The sequence below is a fragment of the Conger conger genome, chromosome 10 (assembly GCF_963514075.1).
Source record: "Conger conger chromosome 10, fConCon1.1, whole genome shotgun sequence".
NCBI classification, from domain to species: domain Eukaryota; kingdom Metazoa; phylum Chordata; class Actinopteri; order Anguilliformes; family Congridae; genus Conger; species Conger conger.
In genome coordinates this window covers 39,652,292-39,665,742 of record NC_083769.1, presented here as the reverse complement: position 1 = coordinate 39,665,742, position 13,451 = coordinate 39,652,292, and the positions used below count along the sequence as shown (strand labels likewise).

Genomic DNA, 13,451 nt, shown 5'->3' with positions numbered 1-13,451 from the left:
TTCCCAAAATTGTACACAAGATAAACTGTCCTTTTTCCCCTCAAACAAAAAAATCAAATCTTTTCCTTGGCTTGTTGTGTGCTGGTTGGCTTTGGTGTTAGTCACAAAGGAAGGAAAGAAAGAAAGAAAGCAAGAAAGCAAGACGAACACAAGCAGGTGCTTTGTCCCGGAGTCTCAGTGGCACAGCCGGAGACCTGTGAAGATGGAGGGTACTTCACACGACTGAAATAACTGTGTTATTTAAAAAGGCACTCTTCCAAACGGATAAAGCTCACCTAGTTGTATCGCTGTGACCCTTTTTTTTTTTTGAACCGCATGTCTACGCATTGCATCCCTGTAAGCACAGGTTGACTAATACATGGGTGTTTATTAATTTATTTATACCAGATTCCAAAATCCATATTCATTACTCACATGGAGAAACAGCCGCCCCCCACCCCCCCCTTTTCTTTTATTTAGTGGTAATGAAAAATGACAGTGTTCCGAGCGGTGGCCGCGGTGGGGAATTTATCACCTGTTTAATTTCACACTCGGGCAGGCCTAGGCTCGGCTTCTTTGTGGACACTGACAAAGCTCCAGGTGAGAATAGTGCATCACCCAGGGCTGAGACCTCTTTAATTGAATACCCGTTTAGTAAATAGGATTTCTCCCGGTATAAATATCAATATGAAATGCTCCGGTAATACACTGCATACATCACATCAATAGTCCGGCGATACCGGAGGAGGAAGGGGGTAGCAGGCAGGGGGGGGGCGTGAGGGAAGGGGGACGTGGGAAGGGTTCGAATGGGATCAGGAAGGCTGGGGCCATCCATCACGGCTTCCCAGACAAACCCGTTTTTCTTCTCTCTTTTTTTCCGCGTCTCTTCCGTGACGCTGAATCCCATCTGGTGTTTGTGTGGTTTATCTGGGCTTGTCACATTCTTTAAACTGTACGCGCACGGTAAACTGGGGCGGTGCAGAAATGAGAGAACCCGCATTCAATTAGGAATGTGCATGTACTGTACCGCCCGTGAGCCGGGAAGGCGCTGGTGTTTGTGCGGTGCAGATGAATTCCCTGGCTTTGGGCAGGCGGCCATCTTAGCCTCCGCTCTGTGGGAGTGATGGCGCTGTTTGGTGTGTGTCACAGATAGCAAAATTCTCCCAAGGTCATTACTTTCTTTCCTCTATCCTCTGCAATTTGTCTTAATTCTTTTCTTATTTTCCTTTCCTTGTCACCATCATCTTTCTTTTTGAAGTATAAGGCTGGCGGGATATTTTTAGCTGCTCCTCGCTGTGGGTGATTTCGGCAGTGGATTCAGACATGGGTGCTGAAAGCACTTTCCATTAAAAAACACGCAGTTAGTGCACAGTAACTACAAATTGGAAATCTGCAAAATGCAAGAGAAAAAAACCCCCAGAAATATGCAGAATAAATAAGAAAGTAGAGGAAGTTGGTGTCCCTAATGCACCCGGGCTGGGTGTAAAGCCGTAAAGATAGATCACCCTTCATTCTCACTTGAGTATTTCGGAGCAGGAAGACCATAAGATGCTGATCTAAGGCTTCTGGTTGGGAGATAATTTGATAATGACTCAGGTGTACTCTCAGAACCCAGGCATGGCGAGCCAAAAAGAAATGTAAAGAACTTTAAAATAGATTCAGAGAGAGGCTGGAGGGCACTTGGATCTTCATCCAGCCAGTGGGAAAAAAACGGCACACCCGAATTAAGGTCAGGAATGAACCATCTGACTCAAACTGCACCAGTAGGAGTGAGAAAATGGGCAATCAATCTAAGAGCAGGTAGTATATTAACACTTGAGAATTAAAAAAATAGTGTGTGAGCCTTATATATTAGTTTTTAGTGCTCGGCACCAGCACAGTGGTGATTACGTGGTTACCACTGAGGTAGTACCCCACTTGAGGTGGCACCCGTCTTCCCGTCTTTTTCAAACATACCCCATCCTCCACTCCACCTTTTCTATTTTTCGTGTGGGGACTCTTCCAGACTTGCTGTCCCAGCTTTCCTCATCCCTCTTTCATTTCCCCCCCCCCCTTCCTCTTCACTTCCTGCCGTCACCCGAGCTGGAAGGCGGGCTGGAGAAGCTGACGCGGACGTTATTCGCCCGCTTGGCTAATTGAAATGTTGTGCTGTGATGTGCGGGGGCCGCAGCTTCAAAGCGCGGGAACTAATTGGGATCCCCTCAAGCCTTCATTTGCGTTTGTATCGATTTGTACGCGTTGTTTTGAGTGTTGGGCGTGAGGATATGCGCTCGTTCGTGTCCGGGGGCAAGCGAGCTCAGGTGGCCAGCGAGGCTGGAATAACTGCGGCCCCCTGGTCCGTATGCATCTGTGTGGCTGTGTCCACCAGGGAGTTCCATCACAGGATAGAGCCACAATCAGAGATGTCTCTTTGGATGAAAATGAAGACATTCTGAATGTTTGGGCCTTAAAAGAGACTTAAAAACAACGACAACTTTGTTGCCCAAATTGGGACTGAGAATGTCCAGCTACCACCCTAATTTCCCTGTCTGCAACCACAGCCTATAACACACAGTTCCAAGAGGCTGCTGACCATAGGGGGCACTGCAGCAGTCTGGAGTCAGACCCCCAGTCCCCAAAATCTGTGTCTTTAAAACTATTGTTTGTGTGTCTGTGCTGCCTGTGTCTATTGCAGCTGGTGCCCGATGCACTCCCAGGTTTCTCTGTGTAGTGCCTGTGTCATAGGGCGGCCTGTAGCGTAGTGGTTAAGGTAAAAGACTGGGACCCACAAGGTCAGTGGTTCTCATCCCGGTGTAGCCACAATAAGATCTGCACAGCCGTTGGGCCCTTGAGCAAGGCCCTTAACCCTGCATTGCTCCAGGGGAGGATTGTCTCCTGCTTAGTCTAATCAACTGCAAGTCGCTCTGGATAAGACCGTCTGCCAAATGCCAATAATGTAATGTAATGTAATGTAATGTAATGGTGCTCGATGCACTCCAGGTTTCTCTGTGTAGTGCCTGTGTCTTTTGGAGCCGAGTTGGATGTTCTCTGTGTGGTGCTAATGAAATACCGGCCTGTCCAGTTCATTACTCACACTCAGCGCTATTGGCAGCGCTGTCACCATTCTCAGCCCCGGAGCTGCCAGCTCAGGCCAGGGCCGGACTGGTCAAGCTTAGCATCGCCACCAAGGCCATAACCTGCTGCAGGGGAGGAGTTATGGTCTGGCCCTCCAGGATTGTGCACTAAGTTCTGAGTGTCCGTGTGAATGTCTGTGGCTCACAGACTCACCGTCTTAAAGGCCCACTGGCCCATGGTGTAGTCGGCAAAACCCTTGCTTAACTGTTCTTTCCGATGTCTTACCTCACGAGTGAGTTATGAGTTTGTTTCCATGGTACTCAGCTGTGCCAGCCAAAACGTCAATAATTAAAAACAAAGAATGAGAATGAAATCCGGAAGACAAAAGACACTCAAATATTTATTTTTCCTTTTGAAGTGATTTTTACAAGGATCTTTACCGTTATTTGTATTTTTTATTACGTTTTATGTTTTATTCATGTTGAATATCGCCCTCTTGTTAGACTGGCAGTGGCCACACAGTTATATAGGGTATGTACTGGCCACTAGGGCAGTGCTGTTGGGGCCCATATATTGCAGGATGTAGCAGCAGGTTGTCCATCTTGGCTCTGCTCAAGGCTCCCTGGTTTTATTTCCCTTAATTGCTTTGATGAGAAATTTCTGCCAGTGTATTTATTTCTGGATTTTTTTGCAAACACTTTTTTGAGCCAAAGCAAAGAAGGGAAGAAAAAGTGAGTGTTTCCCAGCTGATTCGTAAACACAGCTACATTTTGACCTACTTGCATTTTTAAGCAGTTGTTTGATCAGGTTTCCTCTATTCTTCTTTAAAAAATGCATAAACAAATACATAATTAGTAAATGAAAGCTGAACTCATTTCTGCTGTATAAAGATTGCATTCTTTTTTCTGAAATCTTCCAAAACATAGACGATGCCAAACATACTGTATGAAAACTGAACATGCTGAAATCCTCACTTTTAATTATCAAGACAAACTTTCTTTAATCGCGTCTTCCCAGTCTAATCCTGACATTAGCATAAAGCTATTGTGCGGCTGTGTCTGGCCTCAGTGATGATAATGGTGTGTTAGCGCCACGTGCTGTATAATTAGCAACGGGGATAATTCCTGATATCAGGTAAATCTGTGTCCACAGGGCCAGCTGCCACAATGATCTGTGCTACAGAGGGAGTGAGTGCGCATATCTCTCAGTGTTTCTGTGCTACAGAGGGAGCAAGTGCTCATATCTCTCAGTGTTTCTGTGCTACAGAGGGAGTGAGTGCTCATATCTCTCAGTGTTTCTGTGCTACAGAGGGAGCGAGTGCTCATATCTCTCTGTTTCTGTGCTACAGAGGGAGTGAGTGCTCATATCTCTCAGTGTTTCTGTGCTATGGAGGGAGCAAGTGCTCATATCTCCTAGTGTTTCTGTGCTACAGAGGGAGTGAGTGCTCATATCTCTCAGTGTTTCTGTGCTACAGAGGGAGTGAGTGCTCATATCTCTCAGTGTTTCTGTGCTATAGAGGGAGCGAGTGCTCATATCTCTCAGTGTTTCTGTGCTACAGAGGGAGCGAGTGCTCATATCTCTCTGTTTCTGTGCTACAGAGGGAGTGAGTGCTCATATCTCTCAGTGTTTCTGTGCTATGGAGGGAGCAAGTGCTCATATCTCCTAGTGTTTCTGTGCTACAGAGGGAGTGAGTGCTCATATCTCTCAGTGTTTCTGTGCTACAGAGGGAGCGAGTGCTCATATCTCTCAGTGTTTCTGTGCTATAGAGGGAGCAATTGCTCATATCTGTCAGTGTTTCTGTGCTACAGAGGGAGCAAGTGCTCATATCTCTCAGTGTTTCTGTGCTACAGAGGGAGTGAGTGCTCATATCTCTCAGTGCTTCTGTGCTACAGAGGGAGTGAGTGCTCATATCTCTCAGTGCTTCTCTGCTACAGAGGGAGCAAGTGCTCATATCTCCCAGTGTTTCTGTGCTAATTGAAAAGTAAAGGGTTCCTCTACAGGGGCTCTGGTGAACCTCTTCCTGTGTATCAGCTGGACTTCTCCTTTCTCCACAGTCATTATCTGCTTCTTCCAGCTGTGGACCTGCTGTAATTTCTGCTTGAATGTGGAGAACATTTCAATAGACAGTCATGTAATGGAATTAGGAAATATTTTAATGAATATTGCCTCGAGTGTTCGAAACTGCCGCGTGTAACATATGGCAGACCGAGTGTTTGCTGTCAGTTATATTTTTAATAGCCTGTTAAAATTATAAGGTGTAAAAGCATACGTGTGCCTGTGTATAAGGGTGCTGATAATCTCCTCTCCCCTCTCCTCAGAGTGCGGCTCTGGGGGTTCTGGCTCAGGGGCGGAGGGGGGCTGTGAACAGGACCGCTGTCGGACCTTCGGAGGCTCCTGGGACGAGGACGCCGAGGACGACCGCTGTATGTGCGACTTCACCTGCCTGAGTGTGCCACGCAGCCAGGTAGGGCGGCCCCTGGCCCCTCCTCCCTCCCCTGTGGGCCCCTGGCCCCTCTTCCCTTCCCTGTGGGCCCCTGGCCCCATTTCCCTTCCCTGTGGGCCCCTGGCCCCTCTCCCACTGCCCCCTGGCCCCTCTTCCCTTCCCTGTGGGCCCCTGGCCGCCTTCCCTGTGGGCCCCTGGCCCCATTTCCCCTCCCCTGTGGAGCTCACTGTGACCTCTTCCCCGCGCAGGTGTGTGGCTCGGACGGACGCACCTACAGCAGCGAGTGCCAGCTGAAGAAGACCCGCTGTGAGAGGCAGGAGCACCTGCTGATCGTGGGCCAGGGACCCTGCTCAGGTGAGCGCTCTTACCTGTGTAAATAACCAGCAGACTGTGTTCCACAAACGGCTCCTCCGCAGTCTCCACCAAGAGTCAGTTTCCTATTACTGCTGTCATATTAGGGAAACAAATCTGAGGACTTGCATATGCGTCTGTAATCAATATAGTGAGTAACAGTTCTACCTGGAAAAATAAAGAATAATGATACCAGTCTTGCTTTTTGTAGTGCAAATGATGGTTAATTTTGTATTCAGTTTCGCCTGCCTCGCAAAACATCCTTCAGCACAAGTGTCCATTCATTGGCTTTAACCCTTTAAAGAGCAGGCTTTTTGTAATGTTTCTTTTTAATTCTGTGTTTTTGAACTGCCTCGCTTTCAATTACCAGTAGCCATTTTTACATCACCATTATTGAAGAACATTCAAATCACATACTGTACATTTATGATTAAGGGGCTTAATTCAATTCAATTAAATGTTATTTTCACAGAAGACTGTTGCAAAGAATAGGGAACATACCAGCCCTGAGCCCCCAAATAGCGCATGGGGTAAAAAAAACTCCCCAATGGGTAGATATCTCGAGAGGAACCCAGCTATAGGAGGGATGCCCATCCTTTTTGGAGACCAAACATTCAGTAGGTCAGGCACAAGGACAGTAGATTTCCACAATCAGGGCGTGAGCTGCGGCTTTAGGTCCCCTCAGAAGCTGCCAGATCAGCTCAATGGGGAACTGTCGTTGGGTCTTCCCTATTTAATATTCATGGAGAAGTTTGAGCTAGGTTTGAGCCCGCATCTTTTGAGAGCTCATTCGTATTGATGGAGAACATATAAATGGCACACAGTCTCGCGGTTGTGGGGGGGAAATGCACACACCAGCACGCACAATCCCACTGATGGAGTGCAGAATGTCGGCGACTCCCGCTTTACCCCGCTGGAATTCATAAATTGCTCTTTTTCTGTTTCACCGAGAGGGACAATGTGAGAAAGCACAGAGGCGGAGGGGAAGAAGATGTTCTATTAAAAGCATTTTTCTCCTAATGGCCGAGGCACAAAGGAGCCGGGCAGAAGCGCAGGTTTAATGAACTGTGTGCAAAACCCATCTTTGCTGCAAAGCACTATGGGAGGAACCGTCAGCGCCTCCGCGCTCCTCTCCGGTTCCCATCGGCAACGACCCGCTCCACCATGCCAACTGACCAGCGCCACGCGGAGACTAATCTACTCTCCCTCCCCAACCCTGACGCTCATTCTGCTCTCCGCTTCATAGACTCACCACTGCCTCCAGCGCCAACTCTCCCCTCTCCCCTCTTCCTCCTCCTCCTCCTCCTCCTGCTGAGCGATTCTGACGGCTAATGAATTTATTCTGGTCTTACACTATAGCTGTCTCAGCACTGTGAGACCTGCCTCACAGATAGATAAGCACGGACACGTACACACACAGACATGCACTCAATCATATCCATTAGCTATCACACGTACACACACAAACATGCACTCAATCATATCCATTAGCTATCACACGTACACACAGACATGCACTCAATCACATCCATTAGCTATCACACGCACACACACAAACATGCACTCAATCATATCCATTAGCTATCACACGTACACACAAACATGCACTCAATCACATCCATTAGCTATCACACGCACACACACAAACATGCACTCAATTACATCCATTAGCTATCACACGTACACACACAAACATGCACTCAATCACATCCATTAGCTATCACACGTACACACACATACATGCACTCAATCACAGACATTAGCTACCATACACACATTACATTATTGGCATTTGACAAACGCTCTTATCCAGAGTGACATACAGTTGTTTAGACTAAGCAGGAGACAATCCTCCCCTGGAGCAATGCAGGGTTAAGGGCCTTGCTGAAGGGCCCAACAGCTGTGCGGATCTTATTGTGGCTACACCGGGGATCGAACCGCCGACCCCTTGCATTTCCCAGTCCCAGTGTCCCAGTGATTTACCTTAACCACTACGCTACAGGCCACCCTACACACACGCACACACACACGCACACGCACACGCACACGCACACGCACACGCACACGCACACACACACACACACACACAAACAAACACACAAAAACACAAACACGCACTCAATCACATCCATTAGCTACCATACACACACACACACACACACACACACACACACAATCACATCCATTAGCTACCATACACACACACACACACACACACACACACACACACAATCACATCCATTAGCTACCATACACACACACACACACACACACACAAACATGCGCTCAATCACTTGTTAGTGAGCGCATATGCATGCATACATACCCATGCGCTAAATTAGGCGCACGCGGCCATACACACTCGCGCACCAGCGAGCAGATAAAGAATGCGCTGCTGCAGTGTCAGCTGTCGCGAATCCAATTTAAACTGTACCGCTCCTTTTCAGAGACGGAAAAGGCATCTCTCTTTTTTTTCTTTCCGTCCAAGATGTTGACATTTTATTTGGGATTCTAAATAGCGCTGTTATCTCAGAGGCAAGCAACTGCACCACAACCGCTCATACTGAAGCAGTTTCTTTTGTGTCGCGCAGAATTTCCCGTCTTACTTGTTCACTTGTGTTAGCCATTCACCTCAATGCCAAACTCAATTTCTGTATTAAGATGAAATTATTTTTGTGCTTTTCTCTGTCCCGTCCACCCCTCCCCTAAAAACAGCTTCAGCCACATCTCCACCTGGCTTGACCCAGGCGCTGCATTGCAGTCAGACGGTCTACGGCTGTTGCCGTGACAACATAACAGCAGCCCTAGGAGTGGGCCTGGCTGGTTGCCCCAGTAAGTGCCCGACCAGAATCCGACACCAATCAACTTGTCACAATATACAGCACAAAGAGGAATGCGAAATGGCAGTTATGTCCAAACATAATTCAGCTGTTTGAAACATGATGGTATTATTATAATACATTTAGACGAATGAAAACAGTTTTTTATTCATCGTGTTGTTTGTGTAGTGATCAATGGGCACTCAGCCAAAGTGAAAATAGCAGCGCTATGTCTGTGAAATAACAGTCTTTTAGTGAGAGGGACCAGAGTCCCTTAAATATTGCTTCATTGCCAATGTTTCAGCATCAATATTGTTTATCTAAATTGAGTTATTTTCAAAAGTACTGCAAATTCATCAGAACATTGTATCAAAGCCAACTTTAAGTCAGCATGCACCACGCTGAGCTCTGAGATCTATTCAAGCTAATAAATCTTGGTGAAGGATTGCCTATTTTCAGGCTTTTTCAAAGATAGGCCCATAGCTACCCTCGATTAATATTAATTGAACTTTAGGCAAAATTTTGATTTGTTTGTTTAAATCAAGATCCATCATAACCAAAAATTAATTATACTGAAGCTATATACAGTAGCTATTGGGGGGAGTTATTCTGAGATATATCTGGTCGTTGTTTAACTGATATAGTGTGCTTATGCTGTTTGTACACAGTTATGGTTGCTAATGAGTTGGCGTGCTTGATTGTTGGTTGGCGTGATGGCTATGAATGGCCATAAGATAGAATCTGCAACACCGCTAACGTGCGGGAAAAGTGGTAATAATTCAGGGATGGAAAGCTGGATGGGGCCCAAAATTGTCTGGATTTATAAGGGAGAATATTATCGCTGTCATCAATATATTTTTAAGGTGCTCAGTGTCATATCTTTTAATGGGCCCCAGCGTGCCTGGCAGGGTCCCTGGGTAAGGCTATCTGCTCCAGATTTATTCCAGACATTGTAATTTGCTTTCCCAGATAAAGATGGTGTGCATTTAAGCATGTAAATCCTAAACCTTGTTTGAGGTAGCTGTATGATTATTATGGGATACACGAGCACAGGTTTTGGTGTGACTCTTCCCTCCATCCCTCCATCCCTCCTCCCTTCTCCCTCCTCTCTCCATCCCTCCTCCCTTCTCCCTCCTCCCTCCATCCCTCCTCCCTTCTCCCTCCTCCCTTCATCCCTCCTCTCTCCATCCCTCCTCCCTCCCTTCGTCTCCTCCCTCCTCTCTCTTCCCCTCCTCCCTCCCTCCTCCCTCCTCTCCCCTCCCTCCATCCCTCCTCCCCCTCCCCCTCTTCCCTCTATCCCTCCTCTCTCCATCCCTCCTCCCTCCTTTCTCCATCCCTCCTCCCTCTATCCCTCCTCTCTCCATCCCTCCTCTCTCTATCTCTCCTCCCCTCCTCCCTCTCTGCTCCCCTCCTCCCCTCCCTCCTCCCTCCTCCCTCCTCTCTCCATCCCTCCTCCCTCCCCTCCCTCCTCCCTCCTCCCTCCTCCCCTCTCTCCATCTCTCCTCCCTCCCTCTCTCCTCCCTCCTCCCTCCCCTCTCTCCATCTCTCCCTCCCTCCTCCCTCCTCCCCTCCCCCCTCCCTCAGGCACGTGTCTGTGTAACCCCTACGGCTCGTACGGGGGCTCCTGTGACCCCAGCAGTGGGCAGTGCTCCTGTAAGCCCGGCGTGGGGGGGCAGAAGTGTGACCGCTGTGAGCCCGGCTTCTGGAACTTCAGGGCCATCGTCACGGAGAACATGAGCGGCTGCACGCGTACGTTTACTCTCCTCCTCCCCCTTTCTCCTCCTCCTCCTTGGTTATATGCTAAACATGCCACCCTTAACAGTGTTTTCTTTATGTATTATGTATTCTGTATGAAGATCTTTTCCTTAAATTATTTAATTCTGGGGATTATCCGTGTTCTTTTTTGTATATTGCAAGATTCTGTGTCATTTTTTGTATATATAAGGAAAGGTTTCAAAACAGGATCCTTTACCTTGTGTACAGTAGGTATCACCTTGAATTGGCATGACCCAATGTCACTACTACTGAGAAATTAATCTGTACAGTTCTGTTAATGCGTTTGTCATTCATTCATGCTAATAACTACATTATTGCCAATTCATATTGGAATGAAAGTCAGTTAATGTATTTGTTGACGATGAACTAATTATCAGTGCATCCTATGGTTTGCTAATGTATAAATATCATGTAACAAACAAGTTTGTTTGTTGTTAACAAATACAGTAACAATACAGTTAATTTCATGCTTAATTAATGTATTTGTTCATCATTCATTCATGTTAACATCTATATTAGTTAATGTTAATTCATTAACCTTTTTTAAAGTGTGACCCATTGATAGTATTCATGCATCAGCAAAGCTGTTTCCTATAGTGTTAGAAAGGTCTAGAAAGTCTGTTTAAAAGATAACAGGATGTGCATGACTGACTAGGTTTTCTCACTGAGTCTGTGTTCATTAACCAGGTGCACCACACATCAGCAGTAAAACGATCTAATTCAAATCTCAAATCTTGTAGCGCTCTGTCACTCTATTTCTCTAAGGACTTCTGAATTAGTACATTTCTGCTGCTTTACCCACAATCCCCTGGGGCTGGCTGGCCTGAAGTTGAACTCCTCCAGAACCCAGTTTAAGATGCTGGTGCCTCAATCACTGTAGGGTCACATTCAGAGCAGTCTCTGACAGTTACTTCTGTGTGTGTGTGTGTGTGTGTGTGTGTGTTTGTGTGTGTTTGTGTGTTTGTGTGTGTGTGTGTGTGCGTGTGTGCGTGCTTGCATGTGTGCATGCAGCGTGCCTATGTGTGTCTCACCTCAGTTCAGTTTGACTCAGTTCAGTTCAGTTTGACTCAGTTCAGTTCAGTCTGACTCAGTTCAGTTCAGTCTGACTCAGTTCAGTTCAGTTTGACTCAGTTCCGTTCAGTCTGACTCAGTTCAGTTCAGTCTGACTCAGTTCAGTTCAATTCAGTTCAGTTTGGCTTTATTGGTTAGAAACACCAGGCCAATGCTGTCAGATCGGTTATTTACAGCATAAGCGGTGGCTGCAGCAGATAACTACAGTTCAGTGTAGCCTATATGTCTCTGAGCTGGGAAGAGGGAGTTCTTTGTGCTCCCAAATCATGCTTAAAGGATGATACGGCCCTCCCTGTCATCTGTGCCCCAGACTGTGAAATGCCCTTGCTGAAAATTTAAAGTTAGCCCAAAGCACTGTGGTCAGCCATGTCAGCCCCACTGCTGGAAAAAGCTTGCTTTACATAGAATTCATTAATAATGAAACACAAACATGCCCTATGTACGATTATATGCTATTAGTACCTCATAAATGTATCTTCAACAAAATGCATCAGCACTACCCTATTGTCATCTCTCTCTCTCTCTCACTTTCATTCCTTTTCTTATTTATTTGTCTTTCAGACATATTGCCTGTTGTGGTTATAGGTTAGGATGTTATTGGTTAAAGCCCGAAAACGGACTACGATATCAATACGAGCTGAATGCAAGAATGTCTCCTCTCCCTTCTCTCCCCCTCCTCTCCTCCCTCCCCTTCGACCCGTCCCTCCCCGTTGTTCATCGCCCCCCCCCCCCCCCCGCAGCGTGTCACTGCGACGCTCTGGGCTCGGTGCGGGACGACTGTGAGCAGATGTCGGGGCTGTGCTCCTGTAAGACGGGGGTGAGGGGCATGAAGTGCAGCGTGTGCCCCGACGGCTCCCAAATGGACGCCAGCGGCTGCAACAGAGGTACGGTCCCCCCACGCCCGCCACCTGCCCCCCAACGCCCGCCACCTGCCCCACCAACGCACGCCACCTGCCCCCCAAACGCACGCCACCTGCCCCCCAACGCACGCTACCTGCCCCACAACGCCCGCCACCTGCCCCCCAACGCCCGCCACCTGCCCCCCAACACCCGCCACCTGCCCCACCAACGCACGCGACCTGCACCCCAACGCACGCTACCTGCCCCCCAACGCCCGCCACCTGCCCCTCCAATGCACGCTACCTGCCCCCCAACGCATGCCACCTGCCCCCCAACGCACACCACCTGCCCCCCAACGCCCGCCACCTGCCCCCAAACGCACGTCACCTGCCCCCCAACACACGCCACCTGCCCCCCAAAGCCTGCCACCTGCCCCCCAACGCACGCCACCTGCCCCCCAACGCACGCCACCTGCCCCCCAACGCACGTCACCTGCCCCACCAACGCACGTCACCTGCCCCACCAACGCACGCCACCTGCCCCCCAACGCCCGCCACCTGCCCCGCTATGCGCCCCACCAACGCACGCCACCTGCCCCCCAACGTGCCCCACCTGCCCCCACCAACGCATGCCACCTCCATCTCCTGGGTCCCCTCCATCACCCTGTAGCCCCCTCCATCTCCCTGTGGCCCCCTCCATCCCCTGTGCCCCCTCCATCTCCCGTGACTCCCTAAATCTCCCATGACCCCCTCCATCTCCCGCACCCGGGCGCACAACCCTCGTTCAGTCCCCGAACGCAGCTTCAACACCGAGCTCATCTGAGGATGACAAGCGGAGCTCCTACTTTGTCCTCCATCCCATTTGCGTAATGCGTTTCAAACGCAGTTCTCACTTAGAGAGCGCCTTTGTGCCTGCGTGATGTCACAGGGTTATAATTTATTAAAACCCAGATCAAAACACATCACGGAGCACGACCCACTTGAAGATAAGGGCGCTGCTTTGGATTATTCCCATTTGCGTAATGCCTTTCAAACGCAGTCGTTACTTAAGGGAGTGCTTTTATGCCTGGGCGATGTCATTTGTTTATTATTTATTAAAATGGAGATCCAAACACTTCA

At 48.4% G+C, this 13,451-nt stretch overlaps 1 protein-coding gene across 1 annotated transcript in view; it reads left to right on the top strand.

Annotated features, from left to right (window-relative positions):
* Nucleotides 1-13,451, top strand: part of LOC133139542 (agrin-like) — a 235,115-nt gene that overhangs the window by 178,737 nt on the left and 42,927 nt on the right. The window contains exons 12-16 of the mRNA XM_061259113.1: nt 5,352-5,497; nt 5,725-5,830; nt 8,543-8,659; nt 10,231-10,395; nt 12,234-12,377. Coding sequence (XP_061115097.1) covers nt 5,352-5,497; nt 5,725-5,830; nt 8,543-8,659; nt 10,231-10,395; nt 12,234-12,377 — 678 coding nt within the window. The remainder of the gene's footprint in view (nt 1-5,351; nt 5,498-5,724; nt 5,831-8,542; nt 8,660-10,230; nt 10,396-12,233; nt 12,378-13,451) is intronic.